This window comes from Argiope bruennichi, chromosome 3 (genome assembly GCF_947563725.1).
Source record: "Argiope bruennichi chromosome 3, qqArgBrue1.1, whole genome shotgun sequence".
Taxonomy (NCBI): Eukaryota; Metazoa; Arthropoda; class Arachnida; order Araneae; family Araneidae; genus Argiope; species Argiope bruennichi.
Genome location: NC_079153.1, coordinates 91,424,221 through 91,445,108, shown reverse-complemented (window position 1 = coordinate 91,445,108; position 20,888 = coordinate 91,424,221). Strand labels below are relative to the sequence as shown.

The window sequence follows — 20,888 nt, the reverse complement described above, 5'->3', positions numbered from 1 at the left end:
CCTTGCCGTTTCCCATTTTCCCCAAGAGCTGGAGGGTTTTGCGGCTTTATTGGGCTAAATTGGTCGCTGGAGGTCTTAAGCAAAAATTGCGCCGCAACGAAATAAGGCGGGCGAAACCTGAAATACAAAAATCAAGATCTTTATTTCATACGCGTTTATCTATTTGAGTGTTATTTTTTTATATTTTTTTTGCCCTGTGTTCCTATCGTATTACGGTGGATTTCTTCTTCGCCACATGCTGTGCAGAAATGGAAATAAGGTAGCGAGAATTTAAATTGATGGTTTCCTTTGCGGTTTTATTTTATTTCCGGCTAATGAAAAGTTTCGGAATTGGATTTGCTTTCATAATTCGCGGGATAAAAAAAAAATGCAACAACAACCTGGTGAAAAACGATTATTTTTTTTTATCGTTTGAGGGAAAAAATTGCGTATTAATTTGAAAACACGAAGAATAATTGCCAAAATATTTCTGCTTACGATTAGATTTGAATTTCTATATTGTAGCATAAAATAAAAATGAACCATCGTATATACATTATATTCATTTGTCTGCCCGCTTGCTTTTTATGTATAAATTAGAATAAATGAAAGAAAATTACACCTACATCTATTTAAAATAGACTTAATTTATTACGCTTGAATATACCTCAGTCTAGACCAATTATACTTTAAAATGAAAAAATATATATAACAGTTTTATTGGTTTAACCCTTTAAAGGGCCATTTTTTTTCTAGACATATTATGTTAAAATATTTTTAGGCTTGGAATTAGAATAAGAAAAGGGATTCATTTAGCTTATTAGATATATTTAATTTGATTAATTAATTTGGTTAATTAATAATTAAGTGACAAACAAAGATACATCATTTTGTGTAAGATAAAGAACTGAAGCATCTAAGTTTCTGCCTTTCAAAAAAAAATTATCAGAACTTACGCCAACTTACATAATTTCATGCAAAGATTGATAAATTTGGTGGGAAGCATACTTCCCACGGCCTTAGAAAGGGTTAACTTATTGAATTGGCTATCCCTACTGCATTTGCTGCCGAATAAGGAGGGTGTCGAATGCAAGAAAGCTGAAACATTCAATTTTCGTGTTTATATAAAAGGATGTTAATTTAAGAAGAAAAGTACAAAAAGAGAAGTTATCGGTTTAAAAAAATTTAAAAAACGAGTTGCAAATAGTTAAGTAATTTAGTTAGATAAATAAATTTGTTTAAAAGCTTACATTAAAAAATATTTTTTAAACTTTTTTTTTTCAATTTGAGAGAATTTTTGTACTTACACACTTAAATATATGTTATACAAGCAGAAATTCCTATCAAAAATTTTAGCTGAAACTCTGAATTATTTTTTGAAAAGCCCAGTATAGTAGAAAAAAAGCAGAGTTGTGGAAAAGTGTCTAAATATTTTTCTGTCTTTCCAAATTTGCTGATTAAAAATATCTAAAAAAAAATCTACTATTTTAGAAGGTATCCTAATGGCTTTCAGAAAACCAGCGAGAAATGTCTTCAAACTTTCTTGCAAACTTTCCAATAAATGTTTTATCCCCTTTTCTCCATATAGAATGGGGATTTTGGGTAATACCCTTTATACTTCGCAAACATTGGTGAAGATAGTTACGAAATATACATCTTTGGTGTAAATCTAGCAATTTTACATAAGCTATCGCCAGAATGCCTTTGCAAGACGCCTTTTTGTCTGCTATTTTGACACAGAAGTTTCATTCAGAATTATAGTTACCAGATAACACGAATTTAATTGATTTAAATCATTGCATAATTTTATTGATAAAGTCATTGTAATGTAGCAATTTAATAAGATCAAAATGAGGATAAAATAAGGTTTCAATATGATCAAAATGAGGGTAAAATGGCATTTATTGCGTGAACTCTTTACCGAGGCTATTTATCGATGATATATATGAACACCGAAATCTGGAGAATGTCGACAAACACATAGTCGCTTGGTGTGTGTGTCCGAAATATTTGCTAAATACCCTTATTTCTGACTTTCACCGGTGAATGTCGACATCCACCATGCACTAATGGTGAATGTTGAACATGTCCGAGATTTATATTTTTTTCTCCGTAATTCAGTCGCGATAAATTTTTCGCTTCTCTTTCTGAGAGGAATAACTAAGAACTTAAAACACACAGTACTTTCAAAATGAGAAAGGAAAATAATAGAAGTAAAAAACTTGCTTAATTATACAGTACGTTCTAAATGAGAAAATAAAATAATAGTAATAAAATCTTACTAAATTATGTGAATCAAATCTTATTTATTGCAACAACTTAAACTATTATGACACTTTGAATTGCACAAGAGGCCCTTGCTTTTACAACTGCATTTATTTGTGGAACACTTCCTTTTGCAATGACAGCGTGTATAGCCTTTCCCACCGCTTCTCGAATTAGCTGCAGCTGCTTCTCTCAGCGAAATTTCTTGAAAAGAAATCTTATCTATGGAAAGGAGCCTTTCTTTACAAATTTCGAACTGATTACGTGTGCAAAGCTGCTTGAGGGTACCATTTTCATTCGCAAGTTTATAGAAGTCGGAGTCTTCTATTCCAACAACAACCGCTAACACATTTCGGTTATCTGTATGACCACGGGACTTGTATTCGGACATCAGGGACTTGTATTCGGACAGTATCGCCAATTTGAGCTGGAGGAAATTGATTTTGTGAGGTTCGCAGCATTTTTGTTGCTTGCAGTAGAAGATTCTCTTTCGCGGCCGCTCTTTATATAGAAATTAACTCGTGTTTTTCATTCAGAACTTGATGTGAAGACGTGTTAGATTGCAAGTCCTCTTCAATATTTTTCTTTGGAATTTGGTTTTCGGTTTGACCACCGCTCAAATTTTTTTCTAAAGTATTACCAGTTTCTTCAAGCTGTTCTTCAGTTTCAAAAGTATTGGCAATTTCTTCAAGTTGTTCCTCAGTTTCGATACTTCCGATTTGTTCGCTAGGCAAAAAAGACGATGCTATGCCTCTTTTCGCTTTAATGCCAAACATTGCTTCATAAGGACTTTGGCGTATTCCTTCGTGGTATGTAGTGTTCTTCGCAAATTGAACAAAGGGTAAACCTTCTGACCATTTATTTGTATTGTTATCGTTCATCCATGCAGTTAGCATATTCTGTATATCCTGATTGGCCCTTTCAACTGAGCCTTGTGTTTGACTGTGACGAGGCTTTCCATGAACTATCTTAACATCTTTCCACATAGCGCATATTTCGGATACGACTTGATTACTGAATTCTCTGCCATTATCTGATTGCAATATTGCTGGAGCACCAAATGTTAAAAATATTGGAAGAACGTGATACGCTACTTCTTCAGCCCTCTTAGTTTTCAAAGGCCGTAGCTGGACAAACTTAGTTAAATGATCTTGATACACCATTATGAACTTATATTCACCTTCTGAGTTTGACTGCAGATCTATCAGATCAACTTGACATCTTGAGTTTATCTCAGAACTGATCATTGGTTTCACAACAATATCTTTGTTAGGTGCACTGGGTTTCATTTGACACTGTTTGCATAGATTTAAATAAAACATTACAACTTCATATGTAATATTTTTGTATTTATTTGGCAATTCTTTAAGCATACATGTTCTTCCTCCATGGCCTATCCTGGTGTGAGCTTCATATAGTATACTGAACAATTCCTCATTGGTAACATAATACTGTATATTCGTTTCTCCTGGTTTCAATGGTACAATTAACTTCTCTTCATCATTAATTTTTAAAACGTCAAAACGTTTTAATCGTCTGTAATCCAAAGGTGTGTTTCACTTAGTTTTAGCCACTTCAGAAAGAATTTTAGAGTACTTTTCTCGAGAAAAATAAAAGCAATTGTCTTCTAGTTCACCCGCAATTAATACATTTAAATTTTCAAGAAAAAGATCACGATTCACTGCAGTATCCATTCTGTATAAATCAGCAAATCAGAAAAAAAAATTAAGAAAACTTTGCTCTCACCATCGAACCTTGCATATGCATAAGACTGACAAAGCTGACTGACTCCACCAGCACAAAGGATTTGGCTGGAAACAGCCAGTCGCCAGGATTTGCGGGAGACTCCTCCAGAACAAAGGATTTGGCGAGAAACAGCCAGTCACCTCTTTGTCGGCTCCTCTCTTTTCGACCTCCACCAGAGCATATCTGTGATTGTCGACATACACCGGTGAGGGTCCGAATGTACAGGAATGTAATGAAGTATTCAATCTTTCACCGACGTATATGGTGTTTGTCGACATTCACCGGTCGACATTCTCTGATTTCGGTCTTTCACGGTAACATATACATATGCTGTATTAAGAAAACGAAGAATTTTTACTATGCCAAAATCACTGGGATGCATTTTGCAATAGTGTTCTGTTAATGAGAGATAAGTTTTAGTCAGGACAAAGAGAAATGAATAAGGTATTCACATCAGGTGAATTATCGAAGTGAACACATGGCGATTTTATTTATTCATCAGCTCAAAAGTAAAACGATATCGCATTATAAACCATTTTTAGTCTTAGGAAGAATGATTAAATTTAAAGGATGTGAATTCATCACAAATTTGGCGCCATTTATATCGTTTTCAGAATAAAGAGTTTTCCATTGAAGAGATCTAACAATTTTTAAATGAAATCTGCATATATATATATATATATATATATATATATATATATATATATATATATATATATATATTACAGTTTAACATCATAATAATGATTTGTTTTACGTCAATTCATTCATTATTCAGTGTTGAATTTAAGAAATTTGTGGCTTTGGGCAATGCATATTAAGAGGCCCTCTTGTTAAATCGTTGCTTAGCTACTGGTTAATTTAGTTTCGCATTTCAATTCAGTTTTAACTTGCCATCATGATAATGATTTATTTTATCTTAATTTTATTTATATTAGTAACATTATGAACATGTTTTTATTTATTTATTTATAGTAGCACATGCCTGAGCAGCATCCATGTATGCCTAAATATCCTTTAAAAATGTTTGGTATCTCTTCATACTGTAATAACCAAGTGAATTTAATGAAACGGATAAGAACCAGGCCAATCTAATTTGACAAAATATCATTATAATAATGATATTTTGTCAATTAATAGAATTTGTATTTTCCAAAAAAAAAATTATTTTACAACTTGCTGATAGCATCATATTAATAAACTTCACTCCATCTCACTCCCTCCGAAAATCTAATGGCACTTGGCAGTTGCCTACTCTGACAATCAAAAATATGTCACTGTTTTTCTTCAGACAAGTGATATCTAAATTAGCCTTCTAGCCAGCCAGCAGAATTTTTTAAAAATTAGGGTTTTAAATAAGAAAGAGTTTTTCATATAGAACCTTTAAAAAGTTATTTATTCTTAAAAATATTCTTTTGTATCAACCCATGTCGCATTGCTTTCATTTTTCACCAAATTGTTCTTTATTCTCACTAGATCTTAACTTAAGAGAGTCGTAAACGATCTAACTCAATTCTAAACGTTGCGCGATAAAAAGAAATTATGATATAAGAATCGTTATTCACAAGACGCATCTTCGGTTACAATCAATTAAGATGACGACAAGCTGAATGAATCAAATCTAAGACATTACAATACTACAATCCTTTGTAAAAAAGGTTCAAAATTTTGAGTTGGATTTTGTCTTTTCTGTCAGCATAGAAAAAAAATGCGCATTTTTTAAAAATTTCACTTTAACTTATTCGATGACTTATTTTTCATTAAAGCTCGTAAGACATAGCAAATGTATTAAAAACCCCAGCTGGTCAAAATTACATTACTTCAATAAATAATGTATTTTCCCACTGCATTTCTTTTTTTATAGCTTCAAATTATTTAACGGGATTTCGTTTTAATCATAATATGACTTCAGATTATTAGACCAAATTAGAAATAAATATTAACCTTGAGTTAAAAAACCATAAATAACAACAACAAAAAAATAACATTGAGTAAAAAAATGAAAGAAAAGATTAATCTGCCTGAAGACTATATCAAGAGTCACCTTCAAGCAGGGATTCAAATCAGGGATTTTTTTTCTGAGTGCGGTCTGACTTTCATCCAAGTATTTATCTCTCGTGAACAGACAATTTTTTTACATACTAATTCTTGTCTTCAAATTAAAATCTCAAGAAATTGAGGTTTTAATTTGAAGACAAGAATTAGTATGTAAAAAAACAACGGCATTAAAATCATAATTATATTAATTTAGCAAACAAATTATTTCAAAAATTCAAATCCAAGTAAATACACAGCAAAATACTATAAGACAATTAGAAAAGAGATAAGTATCAAACCATAAAACTAATAAACATCAATAATATTGAAATGAAGTATAAATACGAAGAAAACATACCACTTGAAAGTAAATATCCTCCACTAGGATTAGTAAAAATTACAAGGAGAAAAAAGCGGAATTTATTCCAAGAGACACTTATAATTATCTCATTTGAACTTTCCCACGCTTAAGGCTGAAAAACGCCCACAATACTTGGCTGTGACTCGTCATCATATGAAATAAATTGAGCGATCCCAGCGCCATCTGTTAAGTTGAAATAACATCCAAAGAGAAAGAACTAAACAACAAATAATTAGTTGTGAAAATATTAGAATATAGGTATCCCCACCCCGCTATTAAACTTCAATACTTTTTACAAAATTAAAAAAAGATAAATTTTTAATAAGTGTTTGCCGCCTCAATATAAGAAAACTCGTTATTACAAAATTTTTTAGTTTCTTTAAATTGATAGAGAATTAAGTTTTTGAAAATTTTATAGTTGAAAAAAAAAAAAAAAAAGAAGAATAAAATGGAATAAAAAATGAAGGAAATGATGAATGTAATCTTTAAAGGACCCCTTTTTCAGTTTCTAAAAAATATTGCTTCAACTTTACGGTTTGTAATTTCCAGATTAATAAACTGTCTCTGAATTTTTATAAAAAATAATTTTTAAAGTTGTTATATCTGAGATTGCACGATGCCAAACTTAATAGAATTCCCGTAAAAACATTAATAAAGAGAAAAATTAATAAACTAGTGATATTGTTGCATCGTTTTTGTTCAAAATATATCTTCTAATGATTTATAGATAAATAATTCATTAATATATTATCAATTCGTATGAACATAATTTATATTTATAATGATAAAATCGTTATTTTTACTTTACAATTAACCTTCCATTTCAGATGAAAAAATGCTTAACAAAACTCAATTTCACTATGTGAATATAATAATATCGTATCTATTATAGTCAATTATTAATTATTTAATTAATTAAAACAATCATGGAACTAAGCTAATACACCAACTAAAACGATTTAGTTATTTCAAGCAAGATTACATTTTTTAATCAAAAATTATGCAATGCTTTATCTAAATGTATCTTACATTTTTAAATAAAAAAATGTCCACTTTTGTAAAAAAGTAAAAATGCCATCTAACTTGCGACTCATTTAATATGAAGAATGGGCATCTATACAATAGGAATGAAAATAGATTTTTCTTCGTGAGAAAAAAATTCGTCAAGGTTTCAGATAGATATTAATAATGATAGCCAACATCTAAGTATCTTCAATTTGTCAATTGTGATAAATAAGCAATTAAGATTTCTGCTGCAAAGATAGGCATTTTATTATCGCAAATCATTCGATCTTCGGTTGAATACATATGAAATTTTCAAAAAAAAAAAAAATCGTTATATGCATCAGAAACGACACATAATTTGCCAAGACATTTAATATCAAAGGAATGCTTATTATGCAAAAGAAATAGAAATAGAATTTGTTCTAGGTGAAAAAAATTGTTTAGACATGATTTTAGATAGAGGTTAATTAATTATGATTAATCAATGAATTATGTCAGTAAATTATGTACCGGTACATTATATAAATTATGTACATTATGTCAGTAAAACATAATGAATTTGTAACTGAAATGAGATTGTAGAATTGTAAAAAGTTACTTACTTAAAATACTTTTACTCATCAAAAACCAAGCATTTCGCCTAAATATTTATCAAAGTTTAAAAAAAAAAGTTTGAAAAAGCAGAAATGATATATCCTGCTGAAACACTTGATTTTAAAGAAATAACAATCATGTATACACTTTTCAGCAACATAACACATCTAATGTAAAGTTGATCATTTTAACCATACACCCCAGATTTCCGAAACAACTTCCGAAATGACATTCCCTCGTTCGCGAATGACACACTGCCATTTAATCCATCGTGGAGTCACTACTCATTTACGGCGGCAGGGATTACTAAACGGGTGGAGGGGAGGCTCTTCCCATAGAAATCCTTTTTTCGACAACCCCCTCCTCCAGATTCCATCTCAGCCCTACTTGGTGGAGGCTTCACCATTGGAATCCTTGCCTTGCCACCCTCCCTTTCGACGAAGCTACGTCATGGTTACGATTAATTATCGGGCCAGAGTGAGCAGATTAAATTAAACAAACTTAATGCGGTTTTCAGAAACGCGGAGTTTATTAGGCCTGCTTCAGTGCAATAACTGTCGCTGGGACTCTAAAGATGGTGAGGATTTATCATCGCTGCAAAAGCCGAAACGGCTTCCGATACGCACGATAATTATAACTACCATCGAACCCAAGCTCACCATAAATGTTCTCGTCGTCGCCTCGAATAAAACGACACAAATCCTTGTCGCTGCAACCCGCCCCCCTGTGCCAAAGCCGTTTGCCAGTTACAAGTTGAGGGCTTGCAGCTTGTGTGTTAAGTCACTGGCTGCAGCTGAAGTCTATCTTAGAAGACTTTGTGTCCACTTTTACGGGTCGAGTAGTTTTACAGCGGCTTTCACGTCGCAAATTTGATTAGCAGAGCAAGAACGTTTAATATGGCTTTGCGTGTTTAGGAGAAAACTCACGGCCAGACTCGATGTACTGAGATATATTTAATTACAGAAATAACTGCAGTCGCAACTGTAAATTGCTGTTTGTTGTGGTGGATTTTCAATATGTAATTTAATAATTCGCTGTTAAATGTTATTCTCTGGAAAGTGAAATTCCACAGAAGTGGGATTTTAGAAATGCATTTTTACTTTCGCTTATACAAAGCATACACAAATATTATAAGCATGAAAGAATTTGAACTCAAGATTTCGATGAATCGCCGTATTTCAGAATTTCCGTGAGTTCGGAAAACACATTTCTTGGAATGATGTCTTTGTATCTGTGAGTCAGATTATTTAAAAATGCTTTGAAGTAATGAGGTGAAATTTGGTACAAATTTGCTACAAATTCATAGATTCCTTTCAAATTTTAAACGCAATTCATTTCGAGGAAGTATGTCTGTCCATCTGTCCAAATATAATTTAACATAATAGTTATAAAACTAAGATAGCTTGATGGATAAAACTTGCCCCACGGATTTTAACCTCAAGTGTAGATATTTTTCAAATTTTGAATAAAATCCGTCCAGAAATGTACTTTCTGTAAGTTTGTAGTTTCATAAACATGCAAACTCGAAAACACAATGATATAAATGTAAGAAATATAGTATGTGATCGTGTGACTAATTGCAATTCTGCGCCGAATTTTGATTTCAGCTTCTTGAAAAAAAAAGGTGCAAAATATTTATTTGCGTTTAGGTACTTTTGTTTGAACCGCATCCAGCAATTAATAGGCTCTTTCGTAACTATTGTTTGCACATTATACACATTTAGTGATTCATAAGTTTATTCATTAGGATAGTATACTAGAAAGTTTTATGATTCCCACTGATTTTGTTTTGGTTTTACACAATATAAACTGAAATTAAAATAAATACATAATATTTGACTTATTATAAATTATATATTTAATTTAACTAATGAATAATATTGTGGCGGATTGGTATGGGCGAGGATAGAACTTGGGACCTTGTGGTTCGCAGCCCAGTAACATGCCTACAATACAAAAGCAATTGCTCGGGTAGCGTAGCTGTTAACTGGCTTATAAGCTTTCACCACAGACTCTCCCTCCAGTGAGTCGGAGGTGAGACGAACGAGATGGCTGTTGAGTGGTGATGTATTAGCTATTGATTCTAATGCGCCTGTACCCATTTGAGTAGCGCCAAGGGTTATAGTGAGAGTGTTTGGGTTGCTGCGTCAAGTGAGTCTGACGAATTTGGTTTGCTGTGGGTAATTGGCACCACAACAGCTGTTATGAAGGTTGAAGGTTCATCGTCCGAGGTCACCAATTTAGCGAGAATAGCACCTGAGACCTTGAGGTTCGCAGTTCAGTAACATAACCAGGATACAAAAGCATATGCTCGTGTAGCGTAGTTGTTAACTGGCTTATAAGCTATTCACTACAATATAATCTGCGCAAAATATTATCTACATAAAAAAGAAAGCCACGAAATAACTAATGGAATATTTTTAAAATTACTTTTCAATTAATTGTAAAAATTCAATTGAATCACCAAAACTTAATTATTGTATTGGAAAGAATAAATAAAAACACTTTAGGTGAGGAAACTGACATGTCTTTGAAAATGAACCTCCTTTTATTAAGAGAAAAGAATATTAAGAATAATAATAAAGAATTATTTAAAAAATGTTGGCGGCAAAGCAATTTAATGAAAAACAAATTATTAAAAGAATAATTTACATTCAAGTCAGTATACAAAAACTGAGGATATATTTTTTAAAAATTTATTTTTAATACTGAAAGAACATGCATTTCAGAGATTCAATGAAAAATTGAAATGATTTGAAATCAATTCTATTGTTCCAAATTCATATTAAGCATTTTACAATTTAATTTATAAAATATCAACATTAAGAAAAATTTCAATGGCAACTAAATTTTTACCATTAATACATATACAAGATGACACAAAAAAATTACAGAAGTTTTTATTTCCCTAAATATAGCAGTTACGCATACACTTCCATTTGCAAAAATTCAATAAATACAGTGGGCAATTCTATGAAAATACTTTTGTTTCTATAAAGAAAGATAATAAAAAATCATTAAATTACATTTTTATATGGCACCCACAGCGAAAAAGTGTCGAAATGACAAATGCTTTTCTTATATTCATCTACGCACACACAGAGTTTGCCATGTATATTTACAAAATTTTCAAAGATATATTCATTCTTAAATTTAGAGGGACTAAACATATATTTAGGTGAAAATATTTACTTTAGAAATGCAAATTTATTCAAAACAGAAAATCTGCCATATATAAATATTTTTCTACCCGTACAGTCGGGGAATTTGAGGCAATACACAAGTGATGTAAAAATTAATATTTTGGCGTGATAATTGATACTCATAGAGAATTCGTTGAACCCATTGCCACATTTGCATGAGGAACTACATGATCGATGTCTAAAATTTCTCATTTGGACTTTACGTTAGGTAAAGTCAAATCTTTTTTTTCTAAGAAATACAAGGCAGACTAATACAGCTTTAATCGAAATAGCAACATTAATCTTTAAAACTAACGCTTTTGAAACGGTAAAAATTAAATATTCGAACAAAAAGTGCCGTTTTTTATAAATGTGTGGTGTGGAATTTTTAGAAACTCTTTGTTTGATTTCATTTTCTTCGACAATATGCGGGATTGTGACCAATACATTCAGTTAGTTTTCATTGACATTATGTTTGAACCAAGGGATGAATTGACTTTGGCGCTCTCGAGATTTGCGGATGAATTCAAATTGCCTGTTTTTAAGTCACAAGTGATGAACATGAAAATGTGGCAGTTCGAGATTTGGTAATAATATACACAGACACACATTCATTTTCATTAGTAGCAAATATTAATACCAGTTTGTAAGCAAAATTGAGGAACCATTATGTCTGGAACGTGAAGAAGATAAAGATTTGTTTCCAAATTTTGCGACTAAAATAATGCATGGTTTAGTGATGTACAGTATTGTTTGGAATCATTACAAAGTTTCAGTTCTGTCAGTACGATATCCCGGTTTTCCAGGATTGCCATATCATGGTTCAAAAATCGAGTGTTGAGGATATTCGGACCAATTTTATAACTGGAAAGTGTTACATGCGAGTTGAAAAGTCTTTCTAGTATTTCTTTTGAGTTTTTTGATATAGTCATAAATGTTATAAATATTCCCTTTATAAGCGCTTGTTTTCACATTTACAATAATTATCATTAGTGACACAGTACATTTTAGTATAATTTAAGAATCAATTTGTTATAATCTTTTCTAATAGGCTTTTTAGTCCTTTTTATCTCCTATGATGTAAAGTAAACACCAAAAAGGGAAAATAATTAAAAATATTATATCAAAAGTTTGAAAGTGAAGAATTAACAAGAAATTTCATTTTCGCACTGAAATACAGATTCTAACCATTCAAAATGACTTTTTTCGCATGTTTATTCAATAAATTTCAAAGATAATTTTTTCATTTATCATTTTTGATATACTATGAAGTCATACCATATAAGCAGAATAACAGAATAATATTTACTCAATATAGTTCATTTCTTTATAATTTAAAATGTTTGAAAACAAAATTAAAAATAAACCTCCCTTTTAATTAAAGAGTAAAGTTGATATTAGTTACTTAATTAGAAATTTCTAAATAGGATTAAGTATTTATATTATATAAACTTAATACAATTAAAATTAATTTCGCCAATTCCCATTTATTGCAGTTTAGATATAAAGTCCTTATAGAACTTTAATTATTAAGAATCAACGTGTATCTATTAATGAACAAAATATATAATAGAAAAAAAAAAGTCCAACTTCAGCAAGCAATTGAGTTTGTTGTAGATAAAATAACAAATAGAAAATTCTGTTATAATATTTCTATTAACACTTGTAGTACATTTTAAGGCTGGTACTGTATTTAAATAGCACTATTTAATGTTAATTGCCATCTGCGGTTTTTTTTTTTTACAAAACTTAGAAATGAAAAAAAAATATTTTGCACTATTAAATCAGCCGAAATGTCTCCACAATATTTCTTGTATATTCTCTAATGAAAGTGTTACCCTACCCCTACATAAAATTGGGGACCTTATGGCCATGAATAAATTTGTTTTGTATCGGAGAACAACAGTTATGAAATATAGATTCATGACTTGAATTTATTATTTTCACTAAATCTATGGCATAATCCTTAATGTTTTTCGAGATTAATTTATGATATTTAGAAACACGCACCTGAAAATTCAAATTTGTATTCTAAATCTTTGTTTATAGCCGATTGAAACTAAAATTTTATGCACAACTACAATATCTGTCTGCACTTCCAGAAAAATGTAAACACGATAGCTCAAAATCGCAATAATATAAATGTATCAAATTTGGTATGGAATATTGCTCTTTCGGTAGTTTTATACAGGTAGTTTTGTTTCAGTCGGTTAAGGAAAAGCACGTCTAAAAACAATTTTCGCATAATATTAATAGAATAACAGAGATAAATCGCCAAAAGACTCGCCAAGGATCACACGTTAGATTCAGTAAAAGAAAGAAAGAAAAAAAAGAATGTTTCTTAATTATTGTATATCAATGTCATGTAAGGAGCTACTATTGCTACTACTTTTGTCTATTTATTTATTCGAAAATCCGGATCACAATGGTAATGCAAAAAAATTTAAAAACGGCGCGGAAATATGGATCCAACATTCTCAGTTTGAAGTGAAATTTGAAAATTGAGATGCCGAGTCAGATATCATCTTTGTTTGTCTGTTTGTTCTTTTCCAAAATACTCCTCTTTGAGCTTTGAAATGAGACTTAATGCGTTTAAACTGATCGAAATTTGTAACACAGCATTTTGGCAGCAAGGTTTTCCGATGAGATTTGTGAAAACAAAAGAGCTCTGTTATAATAACAATACATAATGCATTTTTTAAAATTCTGACATTTTTTTACGGTATAATTTCTATATAAAACCATACTAATTACCCATTGTGCGAGAGTAAAATAAGCAATATAACATTCAAAGAAACTGCACAGAATATCCTTTAGAAAAATAGCATTAAAAGAAATAGAGTAGCTCGCATTAAAATATCTGTTTTAGAGAATAGGCGCGGAATATTATTTTTATCGAAACAACTTGTTTTTATTCCCCACAAATTAATTTATTGTATTCTACGACAGTAGAATGCATTATTATACCTCTATAATTTTTAAAAACTGTACAAATATATTCTTTATAAGGACAGCATTGTTCCTCTTCAACAAGAAAAGAATTAATCGAATTACATGAGAACAGAAAGTAATAAAGTGCTAAAAATTTCAGAGAATAGTACATAATATTATTTTTTTATGAAAACAACCCGAAATATTATTTGGGCTATGTAAGTAAAATACATTAATAAAATTGTTTAGATTTTTCTAGAACTGTATCGAATTTAGTTTTTATAAGATCGCCTTGGTTTCAGTTAAATATAAGATTATATCATGCGAGAAAAGAATGCATTAATATGGCACTATAAAAAGACGCCAATTAATAGTGCTGGATTAGAATATAATGCATTAATAAATCATCTCTATAGCCTATAGAGAGATTTATAGGTTATAGAGATGTACCAATAATTATGATGTACAGATGATTAACCTATAGAGATATTTATATGTTATAGACATAGAGATGCACAATTAATTATTTTTATAATGATAGTGTGTTTATTTTTAACACGAAGGGATTTAACAGTGTTAAATGAGAGTAGAATTTGTCAGTACACTATTATAATTTTGAAAGAATTGTTAAAAATATAATTTCATAAGACAGTTAGATTTGTATTCAACACGAAAGGTATTAAATATGTTATATGAAAGTAGAATACATTAATAATTACTGTTATCAGAAAACAGAATATTATTTTTAAAAGCCCAACACTATTTCTAATCAATACGAAATGAACTATAGATATTAAATGAGAATAAAATGCATTAATAGAGCCTTATAACTTGTAGAGAACTGTACAGAATATTATCTTCATATATGGAATAATATCTTCTTTAATATCTAAAGTAGAATGTATTAATAATTACCGTTCTCAGGGAACTGTTTGAATATTATTTTTAAAAGGCCAACACTGTTTCTAATCAACACGAAATGAACTATAGATATTAAATGAGAATAAAATGCCTTAATAGACCCTTATTATCTTCATATATGGAATAATATCTTCTTTAATATCTATAATAGAATGTATTAATAATTGCGGTTATAAGAAAACAGAATATTATTTTTAAAAGGCCAACACTGTTTCTAATCAACACGAAATGAACTATAGATATTAAATGAGAATAAAATGCCTTAATAGACCCTTATTATCTTCATATATGGAATAATATCTTCTTTAATATCTAAAGTAGAATGTATTAATAATTACCGTTCTCAGAGAACTGTTTAGAATATTATTTTTAAAAGGCCAACACTGTTTCTAATCAACACGAAATGAACTATAGATATTAAATGAGAATAAAATGCCTTAATAGACCCTTATTATCTTCATATATGGAATAATATCTTCTTTAATATCTATAGTAGAATGTATTAATAATTGCCGTTATAAGAAAACAGAATATTATTTTTAAAAGGCCAACACTATTTCTAATAAATACGAAATGAACTATAGATATTAAATGAGAATAAAATGCATTAATAGAGCCTTATAACTTGTAGAGAATACAGAATATTATCTTCATATATGGAATAATATCTTCTTTAATATCTAAAGTAGAATGTATTAATAATTACCGTTCTCAGAGAACTGTTTAGAATATTATTTTTAAAAGGCCAACACTGTTTCTAATCAACACGAAATGAACTATAGATATTAAATGAGAATAAAATGCCTTAATAGACCCTTATTATCTTCATATATGGAATAATATCTTCTTTAATATCTATAGTAGAATGTATTAATAATTACCGTTATCAGAGAACTGTTTAGAATATTATTTTTAAAAGTCCAACACTGTTTCTAATCAACACGAAAAGAACTGTAGATATTGAATGTGAATAAAATACATTGATAGACCTATATAACTTTTAGAGAACTGTATAGAGTATTATCTTCTTATATGGAAGATCGAAATGACACAATCCTTCTTTCCTGCTGTCTTCTTCAGTATGTTCTTATTGAAAAGGCGCCAATACCAGATCGCGTTCTTTTATTTATTTTCATTCGTTCTCGATTCTCTGGCGTGTGAACCTCATTACCAAGCGAATGCCTCGACGATAAGTGCTCACAGAGCTTTTATTAGGAGGGATTAATACATACATAGACGGCCGATTCGAAAAAGGGTTCGGATCGTTCTTCCTCAAGTGTCTTGATCAGCACCTGATCCATCTCTGATTGAAAGAGACACCAAAAGAATCCGTTCATGAGAACTCACTCGAGTGTGTCAGATGAATGCCGAACGGATCTCCGGGGATTAATTTTTATACTTAGAGCAGTAGATGATTCACAGGAAATGTAATATGGATTACCAGGATGGTAAGATATGCTTTAGACAATACTGGTGTGTTGTTTCAGTTAGGTCGTAGGTAATCTTGTGACTCACAAAAGCTTTGTTCAAGAAGATACTAATATTAAACCATAGATTAGTTTATTACGTAGCGTATAAATAATAAATTTGTCATTGAAGATTTTTGTGATTCTTGTAACATCGGTTGTAAACATCTGTTTAATTTTTCTGTATATGTGTACTAAAAATTTAAAAGTTATTTATCGATTTTTAATTGTTGTCTTTCTTGGTTTGTGGAGAATCGAAACTTCGACTATTAAACTCTGATAATGTGAATTTATGGATTGTCTTAGCATAAATATTAATAAGCAAATTTCCTTCCAGTTGATGTGGAATGTATCGTTTTAGCAATGGCTGTTTGGATGATTGTTTTTGTGGTGTATATTGGTACAAGCCCTTGGCAACTTCCTTGCCGATCAATCATATAGCATGGTAGCAGCATGGTTTCTGTCAAATTTCTATATGAATAAAACTTTTTATAGTAATGCACCATTTTCTCAGTTTTAATAAAAATAATGAATTAACTCAAAAATAATAAATAGTATAGCAGTTAGCTGTGAAATTTTCTATGAATCGATCTGCTTGAAATCGGTATGATATAACATTAACATTTCCTTCAAATGTTATAATTTTCCACTCGTTTCTTTAAGTATGTCTATTAATTTATATTACATTGTAATCTGCTTATGTCTGTGTTATTTACACTGTCACATCATTTTATTCTTTAATATAAAAAGTCTTTATTATATTAAGAAAAAAATTATTAATGACATGGAGCTTTCGATTAATCGCATTTTTTAAGACCTCTTTGGTTCTGAAAAAGTTATTCTTCGACTAACTTCTACGAATACAATAATTTAAAAACGAAATGAGCAGAAAGTTGATATTCAGTATATTATATTTGTATATGTGGTATTATCTGTTAGGATATCTTTTCCAAATTTCTATATAAATGAAGCTTTTTAGAGCAGGAATGCACCATTAGATAGTCCTAAGTCATAAAAAAGATTCAAATTTTTTTGCGAAAATGTATATAAAAAATATCTGCACAGCTATTGGTACTGACACTAAAATTGAAGAAATCTAACAATTTTTGGATGTAATCAGCAAAAAAAAAAGAATTACAGTTTTAACTTAACATTATAATAATTATTTATTTTACGTTAATTCATTCACTATACAGTGCTGTATTTAAGAAATTTGTGGCTTTGGGCAATGCATATTAAGAGGCCCTCTTGGTAATTCGTTGCTTTAGCTATTGGTTAATTTAGTTTCGCGTTTCAATCCAGTTTTAACTTGCCATCATGATAATGATTTATTTTACCTTAATTTTATTTATATTAGTAACATTATGAAAATGTTTTTATTTGTTTATTTATAGCAGCACATGCCTGCGCAGCATCCAGGTATACCTAAATATCATTTAAAAATGTTTGGTATCTCTGCATACTGTAATAACCAAGTGAATTTAATGAAACGGATAAGAACCAGGCCAATCTTATTTGACAAAATATCATTATTATAATTATATTTTTCAATTAAAAAAATTTGTATTTTTCAAAAAAATTATTTTACAACTTGCTGATAGCATCATATTAATAAACTTCACTCCATGTCACTCAATCCGACAATCTAATGGCACTTAGCAGTTGCCTACTCTGACAATTAAAAATATGTCACTGTTTTTTATATCTTCAGACAAGTGATATCTAAATTAGCCTTCTAGCCAGCCAGCAGATTTTTTAAAAAATTAGGGTTTTAAATAAGAAAGAATTTTTTCATATAGAACCTTTAAAATGTTATTTATTCTTAGAAATATTCTTTTGTATTAACCCATGTTGCTTCTCTTTCATTTTTCACCAAATTGTTCTTTATTCTCACTAGTTCTTAACTTAAGAGAGTCATGAACGATCTAACTCAATTCTAAACGATACGCGATAAAAAGAAATTTCAAGCTTTACGCCAGCCTCTCACCCCCCGTACTGCGACTATGCAAAGTACATTCCATTTCGAACGCATCTCCAAATATCGAAACGACTTGAGGGAATGCTATCGCTCATTATCTCGAGCAACTACAGCGAACCTGATTGAGAGTAATGACTTTCGAATTCGTACGTGTTACCTATACGTCTGGGATTCGCCGTGGATGTTCTTTTAAAACGTGCTTCAACATTCCCTCTGGAGTGAAAATCCGTTTTTACAGTTGCAGTTACAGAAAGGAAAAAGAGGATTTTTCTCAATTATTGGAAAACAAGTCGGTTGTTCCGCGTCGAAATGTGTCCCGGTCTAAAATTATCCCACACAGAATTTTCCGTCCGATTTGCTGCTGTCGTCTTCTGAGTTTTGTTCCGAAGAAAACATTGATAACAGTTACGGTTACCTAAGTTTCTTTTTATCACATTTTCGGTGGAAATGGCGGAAGGGACATGATGTCGTTTGGGTATCAAGACTTCCGGAGGGTCTGAATGGGCCTTGGTGGTCGGTGTCTGCAGGCGAAAACTATTATTTTAAATGTGAAGAATCATTCGCCATTTTGGCAAATAAAGAAAAAAGCTTCAAAAAGGGTGACAGCAAGAAAACGATTCTTTTTTGTTATTATAAATAAAAGTGAATCAATGCCATTAATCTTGATATAAAAAATGCATTATGTTATTACTTATTTCGTATACACATTTGAAACAGAATGCATTATCATAAGTTTATTTTCAAAAAGGAAAATAGAATCTTTAAAGATGAATGTCACACATTCTATTTATGGGGTTCAATTTATAGTATGGGGCAAAAGTATTGATCATAATTCAATTGCATTAAAATTGGAAAATATCTTCTATTTTATAGATCTCGAATTTGCATTTGCAAATTATATTTGGCAGTGATTAGCTGCAGTTTATTGCTGTTAAATGATTAAATCTAAAAGTAAAAATATAATAGAACGAATCAAACCTAAAACATTATCTTGAAATAATATAGAACATCATCTTGAATAATATCTAGAAGTTCATATCTCCTTTAAATGTTTTGCTACTTTCTGATCTTCAATTTATAATCCATATTATAAATTGTATGAAATCTCAAAATAATTTTTAAATTCCCTAATTTTATACTAAATAGTGTCTCTATGGAATCATAGTTTATTAAAATTAATAAATTAATTGATAATTAAGATCTGAAGGTTTTAAAATATTGTATATTCATCGAGATTGTATCAATGTACTTAGTTTCAAGTTTCTATCCAGGGCTTTCCCAATCTAAGGGTCATGATCTATTGTTAAGTCATGAGTCAATGTTTGATGGACCGAGAAAGATTTTGAATATATATCTTTCTACATAATCTGAATCATCCTCACGGTCTCTGTAAAACAACCGCAATATCCAAACAAGTGACTCATGTCAATTGAGATCTCGCCCACCGAATTAGAAACTTCTTTTATCTACGACTCTTCAATATAATTTGTATAGTCATTAATTTTGAAGTGCTTTGCTTTCCTTAGTGTTAACATTTATTATATCCGAATAAAGGATATTTTTTTAAAATAAAATTTTACTTTTTTTTCTGCTGGAGAAAACGTAAGCTCATAAATATCTAAAAAAAATTCATTGCATCAAGGATGAAATGGATCCCAATGTTTAAAAATTTCAGAACTCTTATTCAAGCACATCAGGTAGTAAATATAAATTCCATTCTAAAATTCCATCTTATAAATAAGAAGCACGCCAAGCTAAATGAAAGAATATAAAAAGATATATTTATAGGAAATTTTACAAAATGAGAACTTTACATTCTATGCCGATATTTCCAACACTGTTTTAATTGAATAACGCTCATTCTAACTTCTTATTCCAGTACATCCTAACTCAATGAAAAATATTTAAATACATAAAACGCATAGCCTAATTTGCAATGCCTTAAACTGGTAATCTGAGATTCAAAAACACGACTTTTGTTGAAAAAATATTTTTAACTGTTTTCCACAGAAACATTTTTTCGGGGAAATTATCTTAATCACTAAGCTTAATGAAGATATTAAGTTAATGTCTCATGTCTTGTAAAATGAGTATAATCTGAAGGGCAACATATATTTAAAATAATGTTTGAAGTTTTAATTCCAAGATTTATGTTACGTGGCTTAAGAATTTTTTTTCCTGCCAAACTTGTCAGTAATAGTTAAACAAGCATTTTTTTAATGACATCATCATTAATCAGTTCTATTGACTTACGATAAAATAAAAGTTTTTAATATAGTATTAACAGCAAATTTTCTTTTACACACATCAATTTCATTAAGTAATCAATTCAGATTACGTCGAAGTCACGTGACAATCATAAAGACGCATGTCATTTACTATCTGCATTTATATTAGATTTTTCTATGCTGATACCATGTTTT

The 20,888-nt window shown here is 30.2% G+C and overlaps 1 protein-coding gene across 1 annotated transcript; it reads right to left on the bottom strand.

Moving 5' to 3' along the window:
- Nucleotides 1-2,747: 2,747 nt before the first annotated feature.
- Nucleotides 2,748-3,533, bottom strand: LOC129962903 (KRAB-A domain-containing protein 2-like). The gene has a single exon (XM_056076904.1). The coding sequence runs from the start codon at nucleotides 3,531-3,533 to the stop codon at nucleotides 2,748-2,750; it is 786 nt and encodes a 261-aa protein (XP_055932879.1).
- Nucleotides 3,534-20,888: the final 17,355 nt, after the last annotated feature.